The 26,141-nt window shown below is 47.0% G+C and overlaps 1 protein-coding gene across 3 annotated transcripts in view; it reads left to right on the forward strand.

Moving 5' to 3' along the window:
• IGDCC4 (immunoglobulin superfamily DCC subclass member 4) overlaps positions 1-26,141 on the forward strand; it is a 142,790-nt gene that overhangs the window by 56,386 nt on the left and 60,263 nt on the right. The window contains exon 1 of one of the 3 annotated variants that reach the window (XM_081888415.1): positions 13,714-14,042. The exons of 1 other annotated variant lie outside the window; for it this stretch is intronic. In XM_081888415.1, coding sequence (XP_081744541.1) covers positions 13,985-14,042 — 58 coding nt within the window. In that variant the 5' untranslated portion in view covers positions 13,714-13,984. Of the gene's footprint in view, positions 1-13,713; positions 14,043-26,141 lie in introns of those variants that run through there. One more of the 3 variants, XM_081888414.1, reaches the window with a different exon arrangement.

Below are 26,141 nucleotides of genomic sequence, written 5' to 3' on the forward strand. Positions count from 1 at the left end.
TAGCTCAGAGGCAGAGAGCCTCCCTTGCATGCAGAAGGTCCCAGGTTCAGAAGGTCCCTTGCATGCAGGAGGTCCTCTGTTTCCTCCCTGGAGAACTGCTGCAGGTCAGTGTTGGCAACACTGGACTAAATACACCCAGTGGTCTGGCTTGGTAAAAGGGCAGCTTTCTATGTTCCTGGGGCGTGTGTGCATGTGTGGCAGGGGGGAAGACCATAGCTCAGTGGTAGAGCATCTTTTTTCCATGCAAAAGATTCCAGGTTCAAATCATAGCATCTCCAGGTGGGGGCTGGTAGAGCGTGTTTCCTGCCTGAAACCCTGGAGAGAAATGCTGCTAGCTGCTAGCTGGACCAGCGGTTCAGATTAAGGCAGCTTGCTCCGCTCCAAAGTCATTTTTGTCAGCCAGCCAAAAGCTCAAACCACAACAGCAGCTGCAGACCCAAGACACACGAATCTTTCCCTGTTTCTTCAGGGAATGGTGCGTTCTCCTGTTAGTTAAAGCAAAAAGTTCACTAGTGTTTGGCAACCGTTAATGGTTGCTGGAGAATTTTATTTCATAGAATTGTAGAGTTGGAAGGGACCCTGAGGATCATTGAGTCCAACCCCCCCAAAATGCAGGAATATGCAGGGATCAAACCCTCAGCCTTGGCGCTCTAACCAGCTGCACTACCCAGACTGCTGTGTCTCTATTCCACCTTTCCACAAAGGAGCTCAAGGTGGTGTATGTGATTCTCTTCCTCCTCGTTCTTTCATCAAAGCAACCCTTTGAGGTAGGCTAGGCTGAGAGACTGTGCCTAGTCTGAGGTGACTTTCATGTTCCAGCACAGAGTTGAACTCTGCTCTCCTTAGTCTCCAGCCTTCAACGTCCCCTTGCTCTCTTGAAATGCCAAGTGTGCTTAAGATGCAACTAGAGCCAGGGCTTTTTCAGCTGTGGCCCCGATCTGGTGGAATGCTCTGTCACAAGAGACTAGGGCCCTGCGGGACTTGACATCTTTCCGCAGGGCCTGCAAGACAGAGCTGTTCCACCAGGCCTTTGGCCCAAGGCACAGACTGACCCCCTCCTTTGGTAATCCTCACAGAACTCTAGCCCAATGGTTGCCATTAATTTGATTTTGAACTGATTTTAGAATGAATTGATTTCAGAATGCTGTGTTACGTTTATTGTTGTTAGCTGCTCTGAGCCCGGCTTCGGCTAGGGAGGGCGGGATATAATTTTTTTAAAGTTATTATTATTATTATACATATTTTGTTTCAAAAGTCTGCAAAATCGGATGTGGCAACATGAAGAACTGAACTTGGTTTTGGAAACAAAGCCAGAAACAGAGAAAAGCCAAAACTAACAGAGGCGTCCATCCTTTCTAACAGTGCAGCATCCAAAAACCGAGATCCTTTTATCTTCTATTTCCCATGGATGGGACAAACCTGTTTTGCTGCCTTCAGGTATCTTGTTCTTCCTGATCAACCACTTTCCTTGAATTCTCTCAATAATCTTCCCGGCTCAAATCAGCGAGAGTGAGAGGAAACGGAATGAAATAGGAGGTCCTGCAACACAGAGAGAGTATGGAGAGTGAACACAAACCCCTCAGGGGGTGACACCAGCTGCCCTGCCCCCCACGTGGATAGGTGCCACCCACATCTAGGAATAGGAGAGGAATTTGAATCAGGCCACATTTAAAGGCGAATCAACTAATCCACACTTCCCAAAACACTTTGCGAACTGAAACTTTGAAAATTGCCTTTCTCAGAATGTTGCAGTGTGTGGTTCTTCCACTGCGGAGGGTAAACAGACGTGCATATACTGGGGTAAAATGTTCCTATAATGGGGGAAAATAACATACAAAATGCAATGTATTGGGGAAAATATGAACATAAGGGAAAATATGCTTTGCAAAAAGGTGTATCATTGGCAAAATGGCACACAAAATGTGATATGAGGATAAATGCGCACCAAAATGCTTTTTAGTTTTCAAGATATTTTTTTATTAAAAGGAGTTCACAAGAGGATGTGGAAATGTGGAGAAATGAACTTAAGATTCCAAAAAGGAGAAACTGAGGCAAACCAAAATGCACAGATTAGTGTGTCCATAGCCACACTTAGCAATGAACAGGGATGCTTTCTTTTGAAGAGCAAAAAAAGAGCACACATTGGCTGACTTCTACTTTTAACTATCGATCGCTATGACGACTGTCATTTCACATACCCACAAAAAAAAAAGAGGACGTGCCCTGGAAAAAAAGGACATATGGCAACCCCAGTGATGATGCTCCTCACCAGCCATGTGTTTTATGGCAATGTGAGAAGGACCCACATACACAAGGATGTACATGCATAAAGCCCCTTTGCATTGCCACCAAACATGTGGCTGATTTGTGGGGAAGGAATGGCTAGTTAGCAATGCCACGCAACTGTCTCCTGTGAGCTTTCTGTGTCTGGTGGGGTTTGCATGAACTCCCCCCTCTTCCCTGAGATGATAAAACTCTGAACAAAGGCACTCCAGCTGCAGAAAGCAAAGTTTTATAGGCATATTTTGGAGACAGACACAGACGTTAGTTTCTTGGCAGGGTCCTGGGAGTTTAGTGGAGAAGTCTGTGGGCCTATTCTGCAACTGAATTTTTCACATAGGGGAATCCAGTGCTTGGAAAGTTCATTTTAAAAGAGAATTGCTCTGCTGAAGTTGCTCTCCTTAAGTATGAAATATATACACCAGAAGGCTAGAAAGAAATCAACACACACACACATTGTGATATGAACAATTGTTTTATTTATTTTCCCCAACAATTATGATATTTAAGCTTAGACAGCATCAACATTTTTCAGATAGGTAAAAATGGTAAATGAATGGCCACAGTCAAGCACAGAGCTAAGTGCAATTATAAAAATTATATAAAAAATATAGAATTAAAATGAGAATGGAATTGAATTGAATTTGCTTTCATTTATTCCAGAAATTGTGGGAACTGTCAGCAGTCTTTGCATCTTGGGTAAATTACATTGGGACAATCACTTACAGTTTCTGAAGTTCAAAGGCTTTATTCATGCAGGAACTATTTACAGGGTGAGTGGAGATGAGTAAAAGTAGCAGACATAGCGTATGGAGAGAGCAACAGACAAAATGGTTCCACTTTTAAGGGTGGTGTTAACTCAGATTGCTATACGAAGTGCAGCTAGATTGCTATACAAAGAGTATCCTTGTGTAGTTCCTGAGCTGGTGCCTCCTACCACTCCACTTTGTCCAGCCAGTCCCTGACAGCATGTGTGGAAAACAAGGCTGGTCTTGTCATGCCCCAGATTGAAGTGATCTGCTTCAATTGGCACCAGGTGTGCATGAAGATAGATGCAGACGGGAATGGATGTCTATTTCATGAAGCAAGCCTTTGAAAGCATTGACTTTCATGGGAGAGGGGTACCATTTGGGCAGCCAAATGTGCCATCACTCTCCAAAAGCCACAAAGCTTTTCTTTGGAGAGAACCTATTTCTCCATCAGTTGATTGAAGCCCTTGTATACTAGAAGAAACACATTTCACAAATATGAAAACCTTTGCCGAATATAACTACAGGCATTAGAAACATCAAGCGTGTAAGTTGATGTAAGATAAAACTATGTTGTTGAGTTTTGGGGGTCCCCCCCGCTTTGATTTCAAGAGACGTTGGCATTTAATTAGTCTGAGACAGACCTTCAATCGCTCGGTTTGGATAAGCCCTCTGATCACTGCAATTTTAAATGAATGCAGCCACAGATTAATTAATTAGAAGGAACAGTGAGCTGAGTAGTGCATGGCTGATGCCATGGTGGAGAGTTAGCATCACAAGAGAAAAGGATTGTTCAGAGGCTTTCAGATCTGCTTTGATGGCAGCAATCGGATTGGGGAATCAGGTGAGAAAGTGGGGAAGTGAGCAGACAAGGTGTGTTGGACTCAGGTTCAAGAATGGCCCTGGAGGTCAGGTGCTTATTGGGACTGGTAGGGCACAAGGTAGGGAGCCCAACAGTAGGTGGCGCCAGAGCCAATGACAGCCAGAGCCCGCTCAATCTAGTTTTGTCCTCATCTCCTGCCAGGGAGGAGGAGGAGGAAGTTGACAAGCAGCTCTATCCTCTGGACTGGTTCAAAGTAAGGCAGCAGGCAAGTGGGGACTGGCCGGGGCAGACGGAAGATAGTGGGGCAGTATTCCATTTGTCCTAAGGGATCAGCCTCCACTCTCAGAGTTGAAGCAGAAACTCTGTTCTATTTACTTTTGAAGAGGAGGAAAAGGTCATCACCCTTACAAAGGGGACTGTGAGTTGCTCAGATGTTTTGCAGGCACAGGAACACTATTGCATCAGCAAACAGCAGGAACAAGTAGTCTGCCTTGGGGGGCTATAGATCTGCAAGACTCTGTGTCCAGCGCCTGGCATGTAGGTTGGAGCCGGATTCAAAGCTGTAGCCAGGGCTGAGCCAAGGAGTTCTGTAGCGAGTGATTCAAGTGGTTAGAAAGGGTCTGTCAACCCAGCAGAGGTCCAGAGGAGACTGAGAGACTGAATACACCTGCAGTTAAGAGGTGTGCGAATATGTCAATTTTAGGTTCTCTCGGTTTCTCATTTTCCAAATCTAAAATTCAGTCCTCCACACTTGCATTTTAAAAAATAAAAGTCTTCATGGAAATCTATCAGCATCTTAGCGCAAATATATTCTAATATACACATTTTGTACGCAATTTTGCCTAATGTACACTATTTTTGCAAGGCATTTCCCCCCAATACAATGGATTTTTGTATGTTATTTTCAGAGATATAGGCATTGTTATGCACGTTTTGCTATGTGCATTTTTGTAGCAGAGCATCTGCTTTGCATGCAGAAGGTTCAACCTCTGGCATCTCCAGGTAGGACTGGGAGAAATCCCCTCCATCTAAAATCCTGGTGAGCCCCTGCCAGTCAGTGTAGACTGTACTGAGCTAGATAGACCAGGTAGTCTGCCAGTATCCAATGTTCTGGTAAACAGACTGGGCAGGTTTTAATATTCAAAAGCCTACCAAATCTGTTGGATCAGCGGTAACAGTGAGATTAATGAGGGAGATGAGTATACTGTTTGTTGGTGCTGTCGTTTAGTCATGTCCAACTCTTCGTGACCCCATGAATGAGAGCACACCAGGCACTCCTGTCTTCCGCTGCCTCCCGCAGTTTGGTCAAACTCATTCTGGTAGCTTCAAGAACACTGTCCAACCATCTCGTCCTCTGTCGTCCCCTTCTCCTTGTGCCCTCCCCTTCTCCTTGTGCCCTCTTTCCCAACATCAGGGTCTTTTCCAGGGAGTCTTCTCTTCTCTTCTCATGAGGTGGCCAAAGTATTGGAGCCTCAGCTTCACAATCTGTCCTTCCAGTGAGCACTCAGGGCTGATTTCCTTAAGAGTGGATAGGTTAGATCTTCTTGCAGTCCATGGGACTCTCAAGAGTCTCTTCCAGCACCATAATTCAAAAGCATCAATTCTTTGGCAATCAGCCTTCTTTAAATCTTCATAAAACTATCAATCATCTCCTGCCTTGCTTTTCTGGATTCTTATTCCAGTCTATAGAAGAAAACAAATGGGCTCGCAGGACTTTGGTCATGTTTTGTCTCCATGCCCCATTTTCACTATTTCATACAGTGATCTTCCACACCATACATTTAAAGCATATGACTTTCCCCAAAGAATACTGGAAACAGTCTATCCCTCACAAAACTACAATTCCCAGCACTTTTGGGAAACTCTAACTCCCAGGATTTTTGTGGGGAAACATGTGTTTTAAATGTGTTTTAACTGTAAGGTGTGGGCGGTGAAATAAATTTCACGAACCCACTTACCATCACTCCCTGCTCCTTTAATCCTCCTCTTCTCTCTCTCTCTCCCCCTCTCCCATTTTCCTCTTTTTTAAAAATGTAAAGTTGTCTTCAGTTGGGAAAAGTTAAGGGGGAGTGCACAACAGACCAATTAGCAGCGATGATCTCGTTAGCAATTCTCCTCCATCACTTCCCAGGGCAAGGCAGCTGTAAGACAATAGCTTTGTTTATGACAAATTTAATTGGACAGTTCAAAGGGAAGCTGATGAGCTTCTCGTAATTGCTCGGATGCCATGGGAACTTGGAGGGTGAGAAGGGTTTTTTGTGTGTCTGTGTGTTGAAAGCCACATGAAATGTTGTTTGAAAAGCTCTGAAATTATTTAATGGTGCTGTTCTGTTGCAGTCTTAACCTCTAGCGGTATTTACTGGTTGGAACCAAATGACTGAGTGCAGCAAGGGACACTCTTTGTGGTATGGGAATAGAAGGGCAGTACAGTATTTCACTAAATCAGTGCATGAGCAGAATGACTTCCACATCTGCAGTGGGACTTCTGCCCCATCTCCTTCCAATGCATCTCCCCCTAATTTGCTCCAGAGAGTTGGGGGGGGGGACCCAGAATAGATTTAGAGGCAGGGGGGAAAGGGGTGGAAATAGCCCTGTAGCACAAGCCCCATTGCACAAGTCCTTCGGCTCGGAACCTAGTGTATCTTTAATACCGACCCATCTCTTTCTGCCCTGCCAACAATGTAAGTACACCTCCTAAGTCTGAGCTCCAGCTCAGACACCATTTTAAGCTAGACTTAAGTTAAGTCTTTGTAACTGAAATACCATATTAAGCCTGCCTGAACAAAGCTGCTGTATCTGTTGCTCTTCAACATGTATCCTGAGTGAGTATACAGTGGTACCTTGGTTTTTGAACATTTCTGTTTTTGAACATTTCAGTTTTCGGATGCCGTGAACCGAGAACTAAATGCTTTGGTTTTCGAACTTGCCTCAGAAGTCGAACATGCCATGAGGCTTCCATACTGAGTTTTCTGTATTGAGTTTTCCGTACTGAGCAGGGGTCAGCAAACTAAGGTCCGCTGGCCAGATCAGACCCAATTGCCTTCAGGATCCGGCCCATGAAGTGTCCGTGGATTGCTGTGGGGATTCTGTTAATTCGGGCTGCTACATTCCCCCTCCTGCGCCATTCCATTCCCCTCTCCCTCACACACTCCACGACGGCACCTCCTCCCTCCCTCCACTGGCGGAGGAAGAGGGGGTTGGGGGGAGCACACCGCCCCCGGCACCACAATCCCAGTGGGGTACCATGCCCCTGGGACGCGCACTAGCCATGCCCCCGCCTGCTCTCCGCCCTCGGTGCTGGAGCATGAAGCTCTGCTACTGCCTCCCTCCTCCTGGCTTCTCCCTGCCCTGCCTAGAGGAGGAAGGGGGCTGGGCTGAGCTGGCTGAGTGCCATTTTAAGCAGCCCCTCTCAGGAGCCAGCCCTTTCATGCTGCTCATCTTTCCTCCGCCGCTGCCACCCTGGTGTTCCTGTAGGCCAGAGAGCAGAACGGAGAAGCTTCCTCTGCCTATCGACGAGAAGCAGCAGCAACAATGGCGGTGGTGGTGGCCGCCTCAGGGAAGGTAAGCGCAGCGGCTGGGGTGGGGGCTGGGGAGTGGGGAGGAGGACTACTTGCCCCCGCCTCCTCTTCCAGCTCCCACCCCCCGGTGGCGCTTTTTCGGCCCACCACAAGGTCTGAGGGACAGTGGACCAGCCCACGGCTAAAAGATTTTGCCGACCCCTGGTATTGAGGCTTCCCTACAGAGTTTTCAGTTTTCAAATGTTTCAGAACTCGAACAGATTACGTTTGAAAGCCAAGGTACCACTGTATGTTATTTTTACCTTTTACAAGACTGTTTAGTTTTAAGGGGGAGAAAAGGGAGAGAGACCAAGAGAATCCAGTCTGCCTTAAAGCACCCTGGATTGCTTCAACGAAAAGGCTAACACTAGCCTATCTAAGCTTCCCTTTAAGCTGCAAAGGGATGACACTCTGCTGGACTCACAAACGTGAGGAAGGAAGGATAATACAGTAGCTTAATAAATATATCCTCTCCTAGCATCTATTCAGGGATGCGGGTGGCGCTGTAGGTTAAACCACAGAGCCTAGGACTTGCCGATTAGAAGGTCGGCGGTTCGAATCCCCGTAACAGGGTGAGCTCCCATTGCTCGGTCCCTGCTCCTGCCAACCTAGCAGTTCGAAAGCACCTCAAACTACAACTAGATAAATAGGGACCGCTCCGGCAGGAAGGTAAATGGCGTTTCCGTGCGCTGCTCTGGTTCGCCAGAAGCTGCTTAGTCATGCTGGCCACATGACCCGGAAGCTGTACGCCGGCTCCCTCAGCCAATAAAGCGAGATGAGCGCCGCAACCCCAGAGTCAGCCACGACTGGACCTAATGGTCAGGGGTCCCTTTACCTTTACTAGCATCTATTCACATCTCACATCTGGACCTTGTGCCTGAGATTCCCAACTGCTGGTTCTACCACTTTGCCAAACTGACTATGATGAAAAGCCCCACCTATCTATTTCTCAGCTTCCCATGCAGGAAAGGACAACTGTGTCTTTTTAAAGCTGGGGCAGGTGGGGGGGGGGGCAAATAGCGGGGAAGAAACCCAGAAGCGAGATAAGAACACCGCTTTTGACTGAAGAGCAGCGATGCACATGGAATCCCTGCAGCAGCAAGGTTTCGAAAGAAAATGCTCCTGTGTGTGTGTGTGTGAGGGAGCTGGTGGCAATGGGAACCAGGCATGCAAAATAAGGGAAAGTCCTGTTTTCAAAGTGCCAGAGGTTTGGGATGTGTTTATTTCCTCTCGTCACTGTAGGACTCTTCGTCGCCATAAAAAGAAAGAGCTCCTCGTGTCTGGACTTCTCAACGTGCTGCTGTTTTCAAAAGCAGAACCCCAAGCACTTAACGCTGCCTGTCCTTGCCATGCCTTAATTTGAACTCTCATTTTTCTCTAATGCCAAGGTCTCAGCCTTGACATATTAGAAATCATGAGGCAGTCTCTGAGCTGGCATAAATATTCTGGTAACCTGTTATTCAGCAGCACTGTGAGCTGGTCCTACCGCAAGGCAGAGCGAGATGCTTGCTTCCAGGGGCTGATTTTGTGTCTATTGTGATAGGGAATGGGTAGGCAAACTAAGGCCCGGGGGCCGGATGCGGCCCAATCACCTTCTAATTCTGGCCCGTGGATGGTCCAGGAATCAGTGTGTTTTTACCTGAGTAGAATGTGTCCTATTACAGCGGTACCTCGGGTTACATATGCTTCAGGTTACATACGTGTCAGGTTACAGACTCCGCAAACCCAGAAATATTACCTCGAGTTAAGAACTTTGCTTCAGGATGAGAACAGAAATTGTGCACCAGTGGCACACGGCGGTAGCAGCAGGAGGCCCCATTAGCTAAAGTGGTGCTTCAGGTTAAGAACAGTTTCAGGTTAAGAACGGACCTCCGGAACGAATTAAGTACTTAACCTGAGGTACCACTGTATTTAAAATGCATCTCTGGTTAATAGTAATAATGATGATGATAATAATAATGATAATGATAATAATACCTTTATTGTCAATGTACAACATGTGTACAATGAAATTAACAGTTAATTACAATAGAATTATTTGTTGGGCATAGGAATTCGTTCATTTCCCCCCAAAAAATATAGTCTGGCCCCCCACAAGGTCTGAGGGACCTTGGACCGGCCCCCCGCTGAAAATGTTTGCTGACCCCTGTGATAGGGCACCCAACAGTTAGCTATTTAACCTGAGTATTATTGTCGTATTTTATTTTTTTACTCCCCAAGAAAGAGGTGCCTGTGGGGTTTTCTGACTCAGGTGCCAAAATAACGCGAATAGCTGTGGATGCTGTGCATCTTCACTGGGGGTGGGGGGTGGGAAAGGTGCAGAAAGGGGCAAGCCAAATTGTTGGGGAGGGAGAGGGGTAAAAGCACTTTCCCTAGGAGAAAAGGTTACAACATTTCAGGGAAGGGCCATACACGGCAGAGCACCTGCTTGGCTCTTGGTATGGCTCCTTGTCTGAAACCCTATACAGCTGCTGCCAGTCAGAGTAGACAGTACAGAGTTTGAAGGATAGGAGAAAAAACTCTGCTGTAGCCCTAGAACTCAGAATCACGAGGCAGAATGGTGGGAGATTCAGGACAGGCAAAAGGAAAGACATTTAAAACTGTATACTCCGTGGTAGCAGAGAGCTCTCTGGGTCACTCTGCAAGGCACTCCAGGCCATTCAAGGGTGGCTCAGCTCAATAGCAGAGATTTTGCTGTGCATAGAGAAGGTCCCAGGTTAAATCTCCAGAGACTTCTTGAGAGACCTCTGCCTGAAACCCTGGAGGGCTGCTGCCAGTCAGTGCAGACAATACTGAGTTAAATGGGGCAATGGTCAGACTCAGCATAAGGCAGCTTCCTATGTAGTGTATTCTTTGTTTGCTTTGGGGAAGCTGAGGGCAGTGGCACAGGGAAGCAGGGACGAATCGCCATCCCTCGGTTAATCTACTTCACCGCTATTTGCCAATCCTTTGCATGCCAAATAAGTGAGCTTTTCGCAAAGAGAAACCTACCCAATAAGCAAAGCAGAAGAAGGGGAGGTTGAATTATTTACATGCACGGCTAAAGGTTAAAACTGCCCCTTTTGTTTTTCAGAACTACCAGAAAATCAAAACGCCACAAAGTAGTGAGCAAGCTTTTGAGTCTGGCAGAACTCTTCATCATCAGGCTGGATGTTAAGCAAAGTGTGTGTGTGTGTGTGTGCAAGAGAAGAAGAAGAAGAAGAAGAAGAAGAAGAAGAAGACAGAGGGTGGGCTTGGTATTGAAACCATAACATCTTCACTGGTCAAAATTTCATTTTGTACTACAGCTGTAGAAGGGGCATAGTTATGGGGTTGTCATAAAAAAAAATCAGAATTCACCACCACCACTGGCCCAAAGTGCAAGCCACCCTGCATATCATAGCTGCTTTCTATCAAGTCAGACCATTGGTCCATCTACCCCAGTATTGTTGACACTGACTGGCAGCAGCTTTGCAGGAGCTCCCCTGAAGGAGACATTTTCGCAACCCTACTCGGAGATTCTGGGGATTGAACTTGGAACTTTCTGCACACAAAGCAGATGAACGCAAAGCAGTTGGAACTTTCTGCACGCAAAGCAGACTGAACCTTCGCTTTAAGAGTCAGGTGCATAGGAATCATAGAAGCATAGAATCGTAGAGTTGGAACACCTGCTGCAATGCAGAAATCTTTTGCCCAGTGTGGGGCTTGAACCCATGGCCCTGAGATTAAGCATCTCATGCTCCACTGACAGAGCTATCCATCAGAAGTCCTACACAGGAAGCTGTGTCAGACCATGAGTCAGACCATGAGTTCATCTAGATCAGTATTGCCTACACTGGCTGGCAGTAGCTACCTTAGCTTTGACAATTCCTTTAAACATAACACTCCATTCCTCATGGTTCTGAATAAAGGACTGATTTAAATAGGAGTCTAGGAAGCTGCCTTATCCTGGGTCAGACTGTTGGCCCATCTAGCTCAGTATTGTTGACATTGACTGGGAGCCTGCTTTCTGGGGTTTCAGACAGAAGCCCCACCCCCAGCCCACCTAGAGAATCTGGGGACTGGACCTGGGGCCTTCAGATGCTCTGTTGCTGAGTTAGGACCCTTTATGGAACGGAATCTGTCTCTTGCCTTCTCCAGTTTTTGCTGCCACCCTTACCCTCTCACTCCCCCAAAGCCTCTTGTCCAAACAGACTTCTCTGCACAGCTTGCAGGGAGGCCAGACTGAGAGGGGGCTGGGCGGTGGCGGCAGAGGGAGGAGGAAAGCTCCATGCCTAAGAATAATGCATCCACCACCCATCCTCAGAAGAGCAATGAGAGGTGGTTGTGCATGCAATAAATATTTATGAGAGCCAGCATAATGAAATGAACTTATTATACATAAGCTCCCGGAGGGCATGAGCATCTAAAGGGCTGCTTCCCCTCCCTTTTCGCTGTACAGAATTGCCCTGATATCTCTTGAGTTGTTGAGCAAATTGCGTATTTTGTTGTTCACTTACATTATGCCTATTAAATGCAGCCAGCTGCTGCTCTTTGGCACGGCTGATCCAGACAAGACTTGTGGCTGCTGCTTGGTGTGTGTGTGTGTGTGTGTTTGCCAGCAGACAGAGTGTTTGGTGGTTTGCTTCACACACCCACACCCACACACCCCTGCCCATCGGACCCAGTTGGGTTGGTAGGGTAGCAAGCTGTCAGATCACACAGACATCTTCTTCATTCAAGAGAACTTTTCTGCTATTTCAGAAAGGGCTAGTTGCACCTTCTTCACATGTGTATGTGTGCCCAATGGACCCAGTTGGGTTGGCAGAGTAACAAGCTTTCAGATCACACAGGCATCTTTCTCACTCAATAACACTTCCCTACTATTTCAGACAGGACTGGTTCTACCTTCGTGTGTGTGTGTGTTTGCTTGCAGTCTGGGTCAGTGATGGTTCACTGTACCCTCTCCCTTCCTCACCATAGGTCCAGTTGTGTTGGCAAGGTGGCAGGCTTTCAGATCACACAGGCATCTTCTTCACTCAGAACACTTGTCTGTTTCCCACCCCCTCCATTTTCCAATAGGCTGATAAAACTTACCAAGTTACCAATTAACAAACCAACGGAGTCCTGCTGAGCTGTATAGATTCCACATTGAGTAGACATTTACCCCAGGCACAGAACTATGCAGTTATCAGCTTCAAAATGCTTCTCTCCCTGACCTGGTGTGAATTTAAAGGTGCATTTCTTGTTAAGCCTGTGCCAATAGGCTAGGAAGAATGTGAGGAGCCTATGGCAGAGTCATAAGTCTGAGTGTCCATCAGACTTCCTAGGGCCCTACACTCTTTTCATATATTTGTGATTCCTGCATTGCAGAGGGTTAGATAAGATGACCTTTAGGATCCATTCCAGCCCTGCAATTATATGGTCCATATATCACTGTGCTATGTAAGAACATAAGAGCCCATTGGATCAGGCCAATGGCCTATCCAGTCCAGCAGGCTGCTCTCACAGTGGGCGAACACATGCTTGACTGGGAAACTGTCAAGCGGGACTCAAACATAACAGCCTCCTCTCCTCCTGTGGCTTCCAGCAGCTGGTATTCGGAATCATAGAGCTGTAGAGTTGGGAGGTACCCCGAGGGTCATCTAGTCCAACCCCCTGCAATGCAGGAATCTTTCACTCAGTGTGGGGCTCAAACCCACAACCCTGAGATGAAGAGTTGAAGCCTTGCTGGCTGCCTCTGACTGTGGGGGCAGACGACAGTCATCGCGGGTGGAAGCCACTGGTAGCTTCGTCCTCCATGGATTTGTTCAATCCTCTGTTAAAGACTACCAAGTTGATGACCATCCCTTGCCTCTTGCGGGAGCGAGTTCCAGAGGTTAACCACGCGCTGCGCAAAGTTCTTGTCCCCGTCCCGACTCTTCCATCATGCAGCTCATGCGTTCTAGTGCTCTGAGAGAGGGAGAAAAACTTTTCTCTCTCTCCTTTCTGAATGCCCTGCATGGTTTTTATCTCTGGGTGCAAAAAGAAAGCAAGGACCGGGCGAGAAAAGAGAGAGAGAGAGAGAGAGAGAGAGAGAGAGAGAGAGAGAGAGAGAGAGAGAGAGAGAGAGAGAGAGAGAGAGAGAGAGAGAGAGAGAGAGAGTTTTGCGCTGGCAGAGAGACCACCCCCTTCCCCTTCCCAGGAGAGAGAGACCCATCTGTCTGGGCTCAGCAGCCTAGAATAAAAAGCCAAGGGGGCGCGCGCGCGCGAGGGGCAGTCCAGGGGGAGCGGCCGGCGGGAGGTGGCGCCCGGGGCGTCTCCCTCGGGCACCGAAAGGGGGACTCGGCTCGGGCCAGGCGCGCGTGGTTGCGCGTGTGTGCCTTGCAACTCCCAGAGTCACCTCTTCTCCTTTTTTTTTTGCATTCACACAAGATGGCGATGGAGGAGGGGAGGCAGCAGCGGCAGCAGCAGCCCTTCGCTCGCGCGCGCGTCTAACCCTCGCGCGCCAGACCCAACAGGCGAGCCGCGGAGCAGACTCCGGCCGCCGGGGTTGCTGCCTCGCTCGCTCGCTCGCTCGCCGCCACCTCCTCCTCCCGGCGCCCCCTTTCGCACACCCGGAGCTCCGAAGGGCTTACATGGCGCTAGAGGGACTGTTTGGCCTCGCGATTCTTGCCTTGACCTTGACCGTGGAAGGTAAAGACCCAAACCCAGGAGAGGGGTCCGGGGAGGGGGGCTGAGGGCGCTTGGCGTGGCTGGGCACTCTTTTTTTCTTCGTGGGATGGGGATCTGTGGTTGTATTTCCTATCCCCCCCTCCAGCCTTGCTAGTCGGTCGGTGCAAAGAACCGGGCGCGGTGGAGCGCAGAGCGGGAGCTGGGCAGGGCGCGCGGGACCCCTCGGCCTGGGGCCACGCAAAAGGAAACGCGCAAATAATGGGTTGTGTGTAGACGTGAAGAGGTCAGGATCGCCGCTCCGTAGTTCCATCTGAGCCTCCAATCTTCGCTGGCGCGTCCACAATGGGCAACGTGGTGGTGGTGGCCCTGGCGAGGGGGGAGGGTGCGCGCCGCGGGGCTCCGGCCGTCCCGTTGCTCGGCAGCGTGACGAGCGCAAACAGGTGTGTGCGCGTTTGCACGTGCAATCCGGGCGCCGAATCCCAGGGCGGCCTCGCTTCGCCTTTTGCGACTGGTCGCCGGGCTGGCGTGGCCGGAGCTGCCCGCGCCCCACGCGGGATGGGTTTGTTTGCTGGCTTACGAGGCGTCGTGGAAGCGGGACGCGCGCGGCGGGGAAAGGCTTCGCGCAAACGGACCTTCCTCTGGAGATCGGATGGTGCCCTCTATGCGATGGCCTTGGTTTTTCGACAATGCCCCCCACCCCCTCCAAAAAACACACACCCGTCCTGCATACTGGGGTGTTAAAGAAAGCCTTGCAAAAAATGCGAGGTGGAGAGGGGAGTTTCAGGTACTTCCATGGCGACGTTTCCAGCGTTCAATGAGCTTTGCGCGGGGGGTGGGGGATCAACAAACAAAGACCGCCATGCTCTCCAAGCGGGTTTTGGAACGGGGTCTTCCCGGCTGTCCAACAGATAAAGGATCTGTTGGCAACGAGAGAAAATCACACCCACATTAGCCAGCTGTCTTGTTTGCGAGCTGGCATTGGTGTTCACAGCCCGCCACCCTTTCCCATTCAGCCTTTGTCCAGGGTTATGATCGTGTTCGCCCTCCCCACGTCCCTCAAAAGTTGTTTTCCTAGGGAACTTCTCGCCCCTGCCTGGCAAAACCGTCTCGGGGGCTGCTGTGAGACATCTCACCAAAGATGAGTGAAGAGCCTTCCCAGGCGAGTAACTCTGAAGAACCGCTGCAATGAGCCACTTGTAAGGGAAAAGGCAGCAAGTTGGTGGTAGCCAGGCAGCTGCTTTCCTGATACTTTCAGATAGGGCTGGGTATGTCCCCTGGCTGGTCAGTTTGGACAGTGCTAAGCTAGATAGACCAATGGACTGTACCAGGCAAATTCCTGTGCTCCTGAGACACGGCAGGTGCAGGCAAGCTGGCTGGCGACTAAACCCAAATCATCTGGTTTTCTACAAGACTTTCATAGAGGCAGAGTTGCAACTACTGCAGCTGCTAGTTGAGTTGAGTTGGAAAGCAGAATAGAGCAGCTTTTCCTGCAATGGGTACCCTCTGTGATGTTTTCAGGCTGATGGGAGTTGCAGTCCAAGATTTCTGGAGGGCACCTTCTGCGGAAGACAATTCCTAAAGTAGTGTAGACTTTCTGGCCAGGATGGAATGGGCAGAAGGTAGCCATGGCTGCTTCTGAAAACGTCAGGTGGCTGGCCAGTGGAGTGTCATTTGTGACACCTTTGTTCCAAAATCCATGCAGTGTATAGCACGCGGCTGGGCTCACTGGCATGAGCGGCCTGGAAAGTATTTGCTTTGCCAACGGATGAAAAGGGAACACTCTTCCGTTGCTTTTTTCCTACTCTGTAACTGGATTAGTTTTGAAACAGCTGTATTAAAAATCCAGAGAATGTAATAAAGTGTCACTTAATATTTGGTTGAACGATTCTTTCATACAATCATAGAATTGTAGAATGGGAAGGGATCCCGAGGGGCATCTAGTCCAACCCCCTGCAGTGCAGGAATCCTGCTCATAGCTGTGAGCCATCCCTGGGTGGGCTCGAACCACCAGCCTTGTGGTTAACAGCCAGACGCACTGACCCATCAAGCTGTAAAGAGCAACTGATTCTTATTATTAAACAATTCCTGCAACTGACATGCAGTTCAGGGAATGGCTCCACCCCCCACATAAGCTATCTCTGTGCTGTGAAAAAAATCCCAGTACAGTATTGTTTGTTAATTTCTACCATGCCAGACTGTTGCTCAAAGGAGCAGGAGCGGTGAAAGAAGTTTGCAACCTTAATTTCATGTGAAAACAGCTGCTTTCTGAAGCACTTTCCTCCTCTTTTGAAAGGGCATGAGGTTTGGGCCAAGCAGGGAGGGGAGTGGCTTCAGGCAGGGAGATGGGTGAGGGACTGGGTGAGGTGCAAAGAGAGGTGGGTTTGGTCAGGTGTAAAGGGGGCAGGGTTTGGTGAGCTGTGGGGAAAATAGGGTTGGGAAAGGGACTAGCGAGTGGAGCAAGCAGGGGTGGCAGCCCCTACTGTATAGGATCAGGGGCTTACATCTAGGCATGCTAGGAAGCCACTGCCCCTTTGGACAGAGTTGGGAATGGAGTCGGGGAACCCCCCGGGAAGAAGAGACTAGGGAGAATGGTGTGTTCTTTAGAGGCTGCTGGATCAGGCCAATGGCCCGTCTAGTCCAGCATCCTGTTCTCACAGTGGCCAACCAGATGCCTGTGGGAAATCCACAAACAAGACCTGAGCACAAGAGCTCCTGAGGTTTCCAGCAACTGATATTCAGGAACAATGCCAGAGCACAGCCTTTGCGGCTTGTAGCAATTAATAGCTCCATGAATTTGTCTTTTAAAGCCATCTACATTGCTGGCCATCACTGCCTCCTGTCAGAGCGAGTTCCGTAGGTTAACTGTGTACTGCTTGAAGAAGTCCTTTTTCTTTCAGCTCTCATATCCAAAAAATTATTAGTTTTCCAGCATAGTTTTGACACAAACAAACAAACAAAAATCTTCACTCTAAGCCAAACTTCAGTAACTTTGTTAAGTGACTTCCTCATGTCTTCCTAGTTGAATTTCAGTGTAAATCATTTTAATGGTTTTCAACACCAATATTCTCAAATTTAAAAAAAATAAATTAATGTATTCATTAACATCTTTCTTTCTTTTCAATTCTTAATTCATCATTTAACATATTAAAATCCTAAGCCTATCTGGTATTTACAAGCTTTTTCAATTAACTTATTTAGCTAAATAATCTTTAAATTTTGTCCATTCTTCCTGGTAGTCCTCCTCCTTCTGGTCACGGATTCTCTAAGGCAGGTCGACTAGCTCTGAAAAGTCCATCATCTTCATCTGCCTCTTTCAGCTCTCATATCTGGTGCACTTGCCTTTAGAGTAACAAAGAGCAAATTTTCAAATGATTCTCAAACGAATGGTGTTCAAATTCTCAAATGAAATACCTCCTCTCCACTGTTAAAACTTTGCTGCAGTTGCATTTAGCGGGGGTGGGGTGGACTTCAGAGAGGTGATTGCCAAATGTCTCTTTGAAGAACCTCACTCCTCTATTAAACAGCTCACCTGGACCACCTGCTACCTGCTTGCCTGCCTGCCTGCCAGCCTGCCATCATACTGCTGGTGGTGTGGCCACCTATTAGCAGCCATGTGTACTGCAGCATGACAACAGCCTTACATTTTTATGTATATAGGAAGACGTGTGTCTATAGTAGAGGGGATTTCAGGGCAGAGATGAATTGTACCTGTTGACATTCCCCCTTGCACACATATATGAACTGTTCCAGGAGCCCTTTGGCTTCTCTTTCTGCTGCCTCTGGATTATTAAAGAGTGTTAAATGTGGCCAAATGGGAGCCCTGCTTTCCAGATCAAACTGATTTGCAGCTCCCTCAAACTTTGCTCCTGCTGCTGTTTTGGTTAATGAAAAGTTCTGCTGTGGCTTTAGCTTAATGCAGGTCTGTAAATTGTTAACATGTTCTGTACATTATTCAGCTGGAGTTCCTTTAAAGAAACCCTTCTCTCATTTTCCAAGGTGTGCAGTATAAGGCTTGCAAAACAGCAGGTTTTTTGCCTGATTTGACTAGCCTCCATTCTTCAAGCAGATAGGAAAGAACTTTCCCCATCAAGGCAGGCAACCACTAGGGCCTGGGACACTTTCTAAAAGCTCCCTTTCCCAACCCATCAAACACAACATCTCCTCCACCCCCCCAATTCCACTGGAGATGTACACAGTCTTTCCTCATCCAAATTTCTGTTCGTGTAGGGGTGTGCAAGTTTTTGGATGCCACGGGAGTCTTCCTCAAGCAGGATGGAAAGAGGGGAGTGGCTTGGGGGTGTGGAGAGCAAAGCCCAGCTGTCAAAGTTTCCAAGCCTCATAATTGTAGCCCATCAAGCAGCCTGATTGTGCACATGCTTAATCAGAGGCACGTCCCAGTAATTTCAATGGGACTTTCCTTTCAATAGGACCGCAGTCATATTCCTTGCCCACCCCCTCCCCTAAACAAAATCTTGTCTTAGAGTTCTGCATCTCTGTGGCTTGGTTTGGTTGCAGTTTTTAAGGCTTGCACACATCTCAATAAAAGAGGCGAAGGAGAAATTTTGGCAGATGTCACTTGTCATGCAATTCTTTTCTCTGTTGCACAAGAGGTCGTTAACGCAGAAGCCCATAATCTCCTTTGTGTCAGGATTATTCAGATAAAAATCAGGCAAGCCACGTTATGTGCTGAAAACGTAAAACCTTTAAGAAGTGGATGGGAGAAGGCAGCTGAGGAAATATGGCTTTCATTGTTTTCTAATAATGCTTTCGGGGGATGGCTTTTCACAACTCGTGTCTGGATAAATATGATGATATTAGAAATGCATTTATAAAAATTATAATGACTTGCTAATAATCGGAACACTAGCATAGAGCTATATTTCATATTGCATTACAGTTTCAAGCATCTCTTTCTTTCTTTCTTTCTTTCTTTCTTTCTTTCTTTCTTTCTTTCTTTCTTTCTTTCTTTCTTTCTTTCTTTCTTTCTTTCTTTCTTTCTTTCTTTCTTTCTTTCTTTCTTTCTTTCTTTCTTTCTTTCTTTCTTTCTTTCTTTCTTTCTTTCTTTCTTTCTTTCACTTTCTTTGTCCACTGAACGTTTTCAATAAAATACAAATATTTTTTTAAAAAACTTTTCCAGGGAGAAGTGATCACTCGGAAGAAACACTATAAGAGATCATGCACCCCCTCCTCTCCCCTAAAAGTTGCCAGCATGTCCCCCTGGCACACGGAAATTAAACAGGTTCCCTCCCCCCCCCATTACTCTCCCCTCTGTACAAGGGAGGAAACCCCACTAAATTTTGCTGTGCCTCTCTTAAAAGCACAGGACTAGACCCAGTGAAAAACCTGGCAACCCCCCTTTCCCTTTTGTCATTCTTTTGTCATGTTTGCTCTTCCTAAGAGGGTCCCTCTCCACCCCCCCCTTTGAAAGCCTGATCCATATTGCTCGAACAGACTATGCAAAACTCTGGGTGTGTATTGCAAACATATAGTATTCACCTTTTCTCTTCTCACTGCAGACTGTTCTGACTATAGCAAGGTCTCTTCTGTTGTGGATTTTCCCTGAAGAACTTGCAGAAGCACTTTAGAAAAAGAAAAGAGAGCGACATGCCCCGTTGGTTTCTGTTATGGCAGCGCGCGTTGCTTGCTTTGTGGTGGGGCTCGCGAAAGGGACAGAACCAGCTCTGGGAACGGAGAGGTGAAAGAAAGAAGCTTTTTCCCACTAGCTCGACAATCGGATTATATAATCCTCAATTTAGGCAGTTTGTATCAGGTTCCTTTTGTGAGTTTCCTCCCTTGACTTTAAGGCTTTTTTTGTTCCCGGCGGATGCTTTTTCTCCCTTTCTCTTCACTCCCCCCCCCACCCCTCCCCACACCAGAAGCTGTTGGCGTCTGAATAGACTTAGGACCCTTTCCCTGAGAATTTGGGTCTCCCATTGTCTTGGCAGTCACATGCCTCTTGCTCGTTTTCCCCGAATGGTCACCTGCATGCAGATTTCATTCAGCTCCTTGCACAATATCATTTTGCAAAGGCACACAGGCCTGCTTAAAATGCGGTTGGCTTTTTCGGGACCAAGTTTCTATAGAGGGCTAGGCTGGCAGGGAGGGGGAAGTTTGGGGTTGGTGGCTTTCAGTGCCGGCTGGGAATCAAACTGGTTTGAGGGGGCAGTGGATGAAAATACTCTTTTTTAAATTGTAAAAATAAATTATTATTATTATTATTATTATTATTATTATTATTATTATTATTATTATTATTTAGCCCCAGCCACTCTGGGCAGCTTCCAACAAATTATAAAGCCACAGCAAAACATTTTGGATGCTGTTTGTTCAGAAGAAGACAAAACGTGGGACTTCACATTCTCAGAATTAATTCATTGAATATGCTGCCCCCCCCCCCCCGTAGGCTGATAGATTAGCCTTTCCTAACCCATTGTCCTCTCAACATTTTAGACTACACCTCCCATGGCTGGGCCTGATAGGAGTTGTAGTCCAAAACATCTCGAAGGCAGCGGGTTAGAAAAAGGTACATCAATTTTGGCTTGATGGATTCTTGAAGGCAAGATCAATATGCTTTGCTTGGTGAATAGAGACTCCATGCTCAGAGGCAATGTACCTTGGGATACCAGTTACTGCAGGTGATGGACCTGTGCACAGAGGAACATCCCAGGTTGCCTTACACCAAGTCAGACCTATTGGTCCAGCTAGATCAGTGTTGTCGACACTGACTGGCAGCAGCTCTCCAGGGTTTCAGACCAGGAGCTCTTCCCAGCCCTTCCTGGTGCCCTCAGTGGCCAGTGTGGTGCCTATTGAGGCAGCTCCAGCCTGCTTACAGTCTCCTTCCCTGCTCTTGACGTTTCCCACAGCAGTGAGCCCAGCCGCCCTGGTTCATATAATTAAGCAAGTATTTAATTGCACAGTAATTTGTCTCTGGCCTGCATCCCAACGTTTTTCCGTACTCCATATTTGCATTACAGAGGGAGAACGCAGCAACTTAACGAGAGCATTGTTGTTTGGGTAGCGAGTTAATTTTGTGCTTTGGGAAATAGAAAGAGGCTATTTGGAGAACTGAAATGCAACTTAGGCAAAAATGCCCAGGAGAGAAGGAGACCTAGGTTGCATTTCTGCCTAAGTATTCAGTGATATACTTCCTTTGAATATGGAGGTTCTCCATGCTCACAAACAAAGTACCCAAATGAATGCATCATGGATTCCCCAACCCTATTTCCTTCTCCCTTTATTTAAAGGTTTATTTTTCTTCTATTACAACTACAGTGGTACCTCGGGTTACATACGCTTCAGGTTACATACACTTCAGGTTACAGACTCCGCTAACCCAGAAATAGTACCTCGGGTTAAGAACTTTGCTTCAGGATGAGAACAGAAATCGTGCAGCAGCAGCGGGAGGCCCCATTAGCTAAAGTGGTGCTTCAGATTAAGAACAGTTTCAGGTTAAGAATGGACCTCGGGAACGAATTAAGTTCTTAACCCGAGGTACCACTGTATTCCAAATCTATGTTTTTGTCCCAACAGGGGCTCCTGAGTCAGTTTGAAAATAGAGATTTCTGTCCTGCCGATATGTATGTATGTAAACAAATTTGCTAACCGCACACCCCCTGCAAAAGAAGCCCTCTAAGTAGTTTACAAAAATATATATATAAAAACATTTACATTATCAATAAAACAAATTAAAAACAGGTGTTTAAAAATGTCCAGAAGACGATCAAAAATCAAAAGCAGCGAAAAAAGAAATATATGTAACTTCTCTGTGTCTGGAGAGGCTTTCCTGAACACAAATGCTTTAAGCAGGTGATAGAAAGAGTGCATTGAAGGTGACTCCCTGGTGTCAATAGGCGGGGAGTTCCAAAGTGTAGAGATGCTGCTGCACTAAAAGATGGATTTATTACCAGTTTCGAAAAATTCCAACTTGGTTTAATATGAAATAGTGCCTCACAAGTGCCCCTTGCACCAGATCTGCCTCTTAGCACCACCAGGTGTCCAACACTGCTTGAAATCTTACAGAATCCTCATATAGAACTATCTAAACAGCACTATGCTTCCAGGAACTTGGCCGAAGGCACTCTGTACCAATCACACCCAGCAGAAGGTGTGTTGGGATCTACTGGTAGAATTTTTGAATACAGTTCCTTTTCTCATTAATTGATGGAGAATGGTTAACCCTCACCCCCCCCAAAAAAATATGTCGGAGAAATTTTCAGCATAGTACTAACCGGACGAGAATTATATGGAAAAGAAGACTGCCGTACAAAGGATTGGACCACAAGGAACTGTGGGAGGGATTCCCGGCGGGGTAGCTGTGCTAGCAAAAATGGCAGTCTTGCAGCACCTTAAAGACTAACACGGCATTCTTGTTGATATGCAACAGTGCTCAAAGCTTAGGCAAAAATAAGTGTAAACATGCCTGAGACAAGCGCTATGGCAGATGGCAGTAGTTCCACTTGTTTTGTGTACAGAAATGTTGTCTGTTTGAAACGGAAATAAAAGTACATTATATTTAGATGAACACATTAATAATGGCATAAGCCTCAGCCCACCAAAGCTTATATCTTTCTATATGCATAAAAATGTAAGGCTGTCATCACACAGCCCACATTAGAGGATTCACAGTGCCTCGTGGATTTGAATGAGGTCAGGTTGAGGGAGGGAGCAAAAGAGAAGGTAGTTTTTCATACCTTCCAACATTTCTCTGATGAAAATAGGGATGTCCAGTGCTATTTTTTTAGAAAAAGGTGCCAGAACTCAGCATGAACGCCTCCCTTGCTCTATTATAATGGCAATGGTGCCCAACTGAGAGATTCTGGAACTGAGTTCTGGCAAGTTCTAGCTGAAAAAAAAGCCCTGGGGCTTTTTCTCCAATGAAAATAGGGACATCATATAGACCAGTTCTAGTTGTTTTGTACTGTCCCCCCACCATCCCTGACCATTGGCCATGCTTGCTGGGACCACTGGGACCTGGAGTTCAGCAACATCTGCACAGCCACTGCTTACCAACCTGACTGTGACTTATCTAAGATCTTTCTCTCTCTCCTTTGCATAGTTGTATCATTTAAAAAACAAAACAAATTACTTTTTAAAGAAAACAACCCCCCAGGATTCTCCTGCAGACCTTGGACTTCTGCTACGTCTCCAGGGACCCCTATCCCTGCTCCTTCCCCAGATGATTTAAAGGCACATCACAACTGTGCAGTAAGTTTAGTAACAGTGCATGGAGCATACCGGGGGGGGGGGGGGAATCTTTTCTGTGGCTTTTAGACACCTTTGGAAGGCAGGTGTGCCTGTGTGCAACTCTGTGCTATTTCTCCCACGCCTAGGGGATTTCCGCCTTCTAGCTGATCTTTAAATAGGCAGTCAATAAATAATTAAGTTAATTGGTGTGGCCAAACAGGCCATTAGCTGCCTTAGCAGATTGTTTATTTTTATTTATTTGCAAACCGGCTCTTAAGATTTCGTGTGCAGAGAGTAAAGGGCACGATTTGGGGGTGGCGAATGAGATGTGCCCTTATGACAAGCTGTAGGGGGCAGGGCACCTGCTTGGCATGCAGAAGGTCCCAGGTTCAATCCCCAATATCTCCGGAAAGGCTTCTTTTCTGAAATCCCAGAGAGCCTCTGCCAGTCGTTGTGGACAATACTGAACTAGATGGAAAAGGGTTCTCTCTCTGGTTCCAAGCAATGATTAGATGACGCTGGCACCAATTTGAAATTCACTTTGTTCCATTACTTTCATGGTGTTTCGGTTGGATTTAGAGTCCTCAGCCAGATGACTTTGTCTGTTGCCAAAGTGGCCTGTATGGCAAGCAAACCAAACACAGCCCACTAGCCAGGCATGGGAAGAACCACTGTGCCTCTTCTGAGGCTCCAACTCAGAGGCTTCAGAGTGAAGCTGATCGCTCAGAGATATAGTGGTACCTCAGGTTACAAAACTTTGGGTTACAAACTCCACTAACCTGGAAGTAGTACCTCGGGTTGAGAACTTTGCCCCAGGATGAGAATGGAAATTGCGCAGGAGGCCCCATTAGCAAAAGCGCAACTCAGGTTAAGAACAGTTTCGGGTTAAGAATGGACCTCTGGAATGAATTAAGTTTGTAACCCGAGGTATCACTGCAGTGCTTGTAAAAGCAGTGGTGGAGGGGAGAGTCTGGCTTTTTAAAAGAGCTCTCATGCCTCTCCCAGGCAGAATTGTCACTCACGTTCCTACTTGTTTCTCAGATCGATTTATTATCCCTTTATTGGTGCCCATTTCTGTTTGCCTTCCGCAGTAAGAAGATCATAATATGTTGGTGGTGCTTTAGATTTCATAATTGGGGGGTGGGAACCCTGAAGTCTACAGATCACTCCCTCCCTCCATTTGCTGCAAGTTCCTTCATCTGGAGCAGGGCTTTCCAAACTTGGGTCTCCAGCTGTTCTTGGTCTACAACACCCATCACCCATAGCTAGCAGGACCAGTGGCCAGGAATGAAGGGAATTGTAGTCCAAAAACAGCTGGCAACCCAAGTTTGGAAAACACTGGTCTGGATGGTTTGAAAACATGGGCACAGCCAGGATTTTTGTTAAGGGGGCAGGACTTTTGTGGGGGGTGGCAGAGCTGACGTGGTAGGTCAGTTAGTTAAGTATTTCTGTTGTTTAACTTGATCAGGGGGACAGCTGCCCCCCATGGCTAAGCCCATGTTTAAAAAGGAGGCTAAAACCTTGAGTTGCCAGATCAAACCCCAAGACCCGATGGTGTGGATAGTGTCATTTTATGGTTTAGTCACTAGGTGGCAGTGGACTCAATTGTGTTTGGGTGGAGTCAGGACTTGCCTGTTTGGTTTCGTTAGGGAGACACCATAAAGTTGTTGTCTAGGTTATTGTCTGTTGTTCTTCAAACTAGGATCCCCAGCTGTGGTTAAACTCCAACTCCCATCATCCCCAGCCAGGCTTAGTGCAATTGTCAAGGGAGATGGGAGTTGGAGTCCACCAACATCTGCAGGGCCAGAGGTTCCCCACACCTGCCTTTGGGAGATCTAAATTTTGGAGCAAAACAAACAAACTTGTGTGCATTTTTACATTTCAGACACATGCAGTACTGTAGTGTGCCAGAAAACAGATCCAATGGAGCTTGGTAGGGGCTTCAAATTTCACAGTATCATATTTTTTTATGGCATTGGCAAAGCTGAACTAATAGGATATTTGGGAAAGAGCAGAGGATTGGTTGTGTGGGTTTTGTTTTTTTGTTTTTGCATGAATAATTTGCAAGAAAGAAAAAAGAAGATGTGATTTGGATTGTCCCGGTGATCCGAGCAAGACTTGTAATTCTCTCAGTTTTGGAAAACGAGAGTGATTATAGGAATAATCCGGAGCTAATAAACTGTAAGCTCAATTAATGGTAATCCCTTTCCAGTGGCAGTGGCAGTCTGATGAGCTCAGGGCATCCCCCAAATCTTGTTTGGATGGGGCAGGGACTAAGTAGTCACTAAACCTCCAGGAAGGGAAGTGGTTTGCATGTCTACTTATTTATTAAAATGTATACCACTATTGATTAAAAAAAATAATAGAGCATCTTACAACAATTGTACATCAAATCATACGATAAGTTAAAATCAGAAATTGGCTGTTATGGAAAGATGTATTTTTTACTTGCCTGCGTAAGCCTAATGGGGATATAAAAGTTTTCAGCAGGTGTTTAAAAGTTGGCACGGGAGGCCTCTGCTGAATCTCTGTTGGCAGAATGTTCCACAATTCTGGCCTGATGACACAACAGGCTCAGTTTCTTGTTGTTGTCCACTTCAAGGATGACCCACGACACTCCTCCAGATGATGTCAGTGATCAAGCTGGGATAAGAGGGTCAGGCAGTCCCTGAGGTCCTCTGGACCTATGTCTACTTCATCCTATGTGGTCGTTGGTAACAGATTCAAAATGGCCATGGAGCAGTTTTCCCATGGGGGATGGTTAGGGAATGAATTCTTGATTCAACCCCTGTCGAGTGGTTCAGTCGCACTGGGTGTGGAGCCTCGGGGGCACGGCAGGGGATCACAGAATTGTGGAGATGGAAGAGACCACAAGGATATAATCTAGTTCAACTCCCTGTGGCTCAAACCCACAACCCTGAGATTAAGAGCCTCCTC

This window comes from Podarcis melisellensis, assembly GCF_964234715.1.
Source record: "Podarcis melisellensis genome assembly, chromosome: 14".
In the NCBI taxonomy this organism is placed as follows: domain Eukaryota; kingdom Metazoa; phylum Chordata; class Lepidosauria; order Squamata; family Lacertidae; genus Podarcis; species Podarcis melisellensis.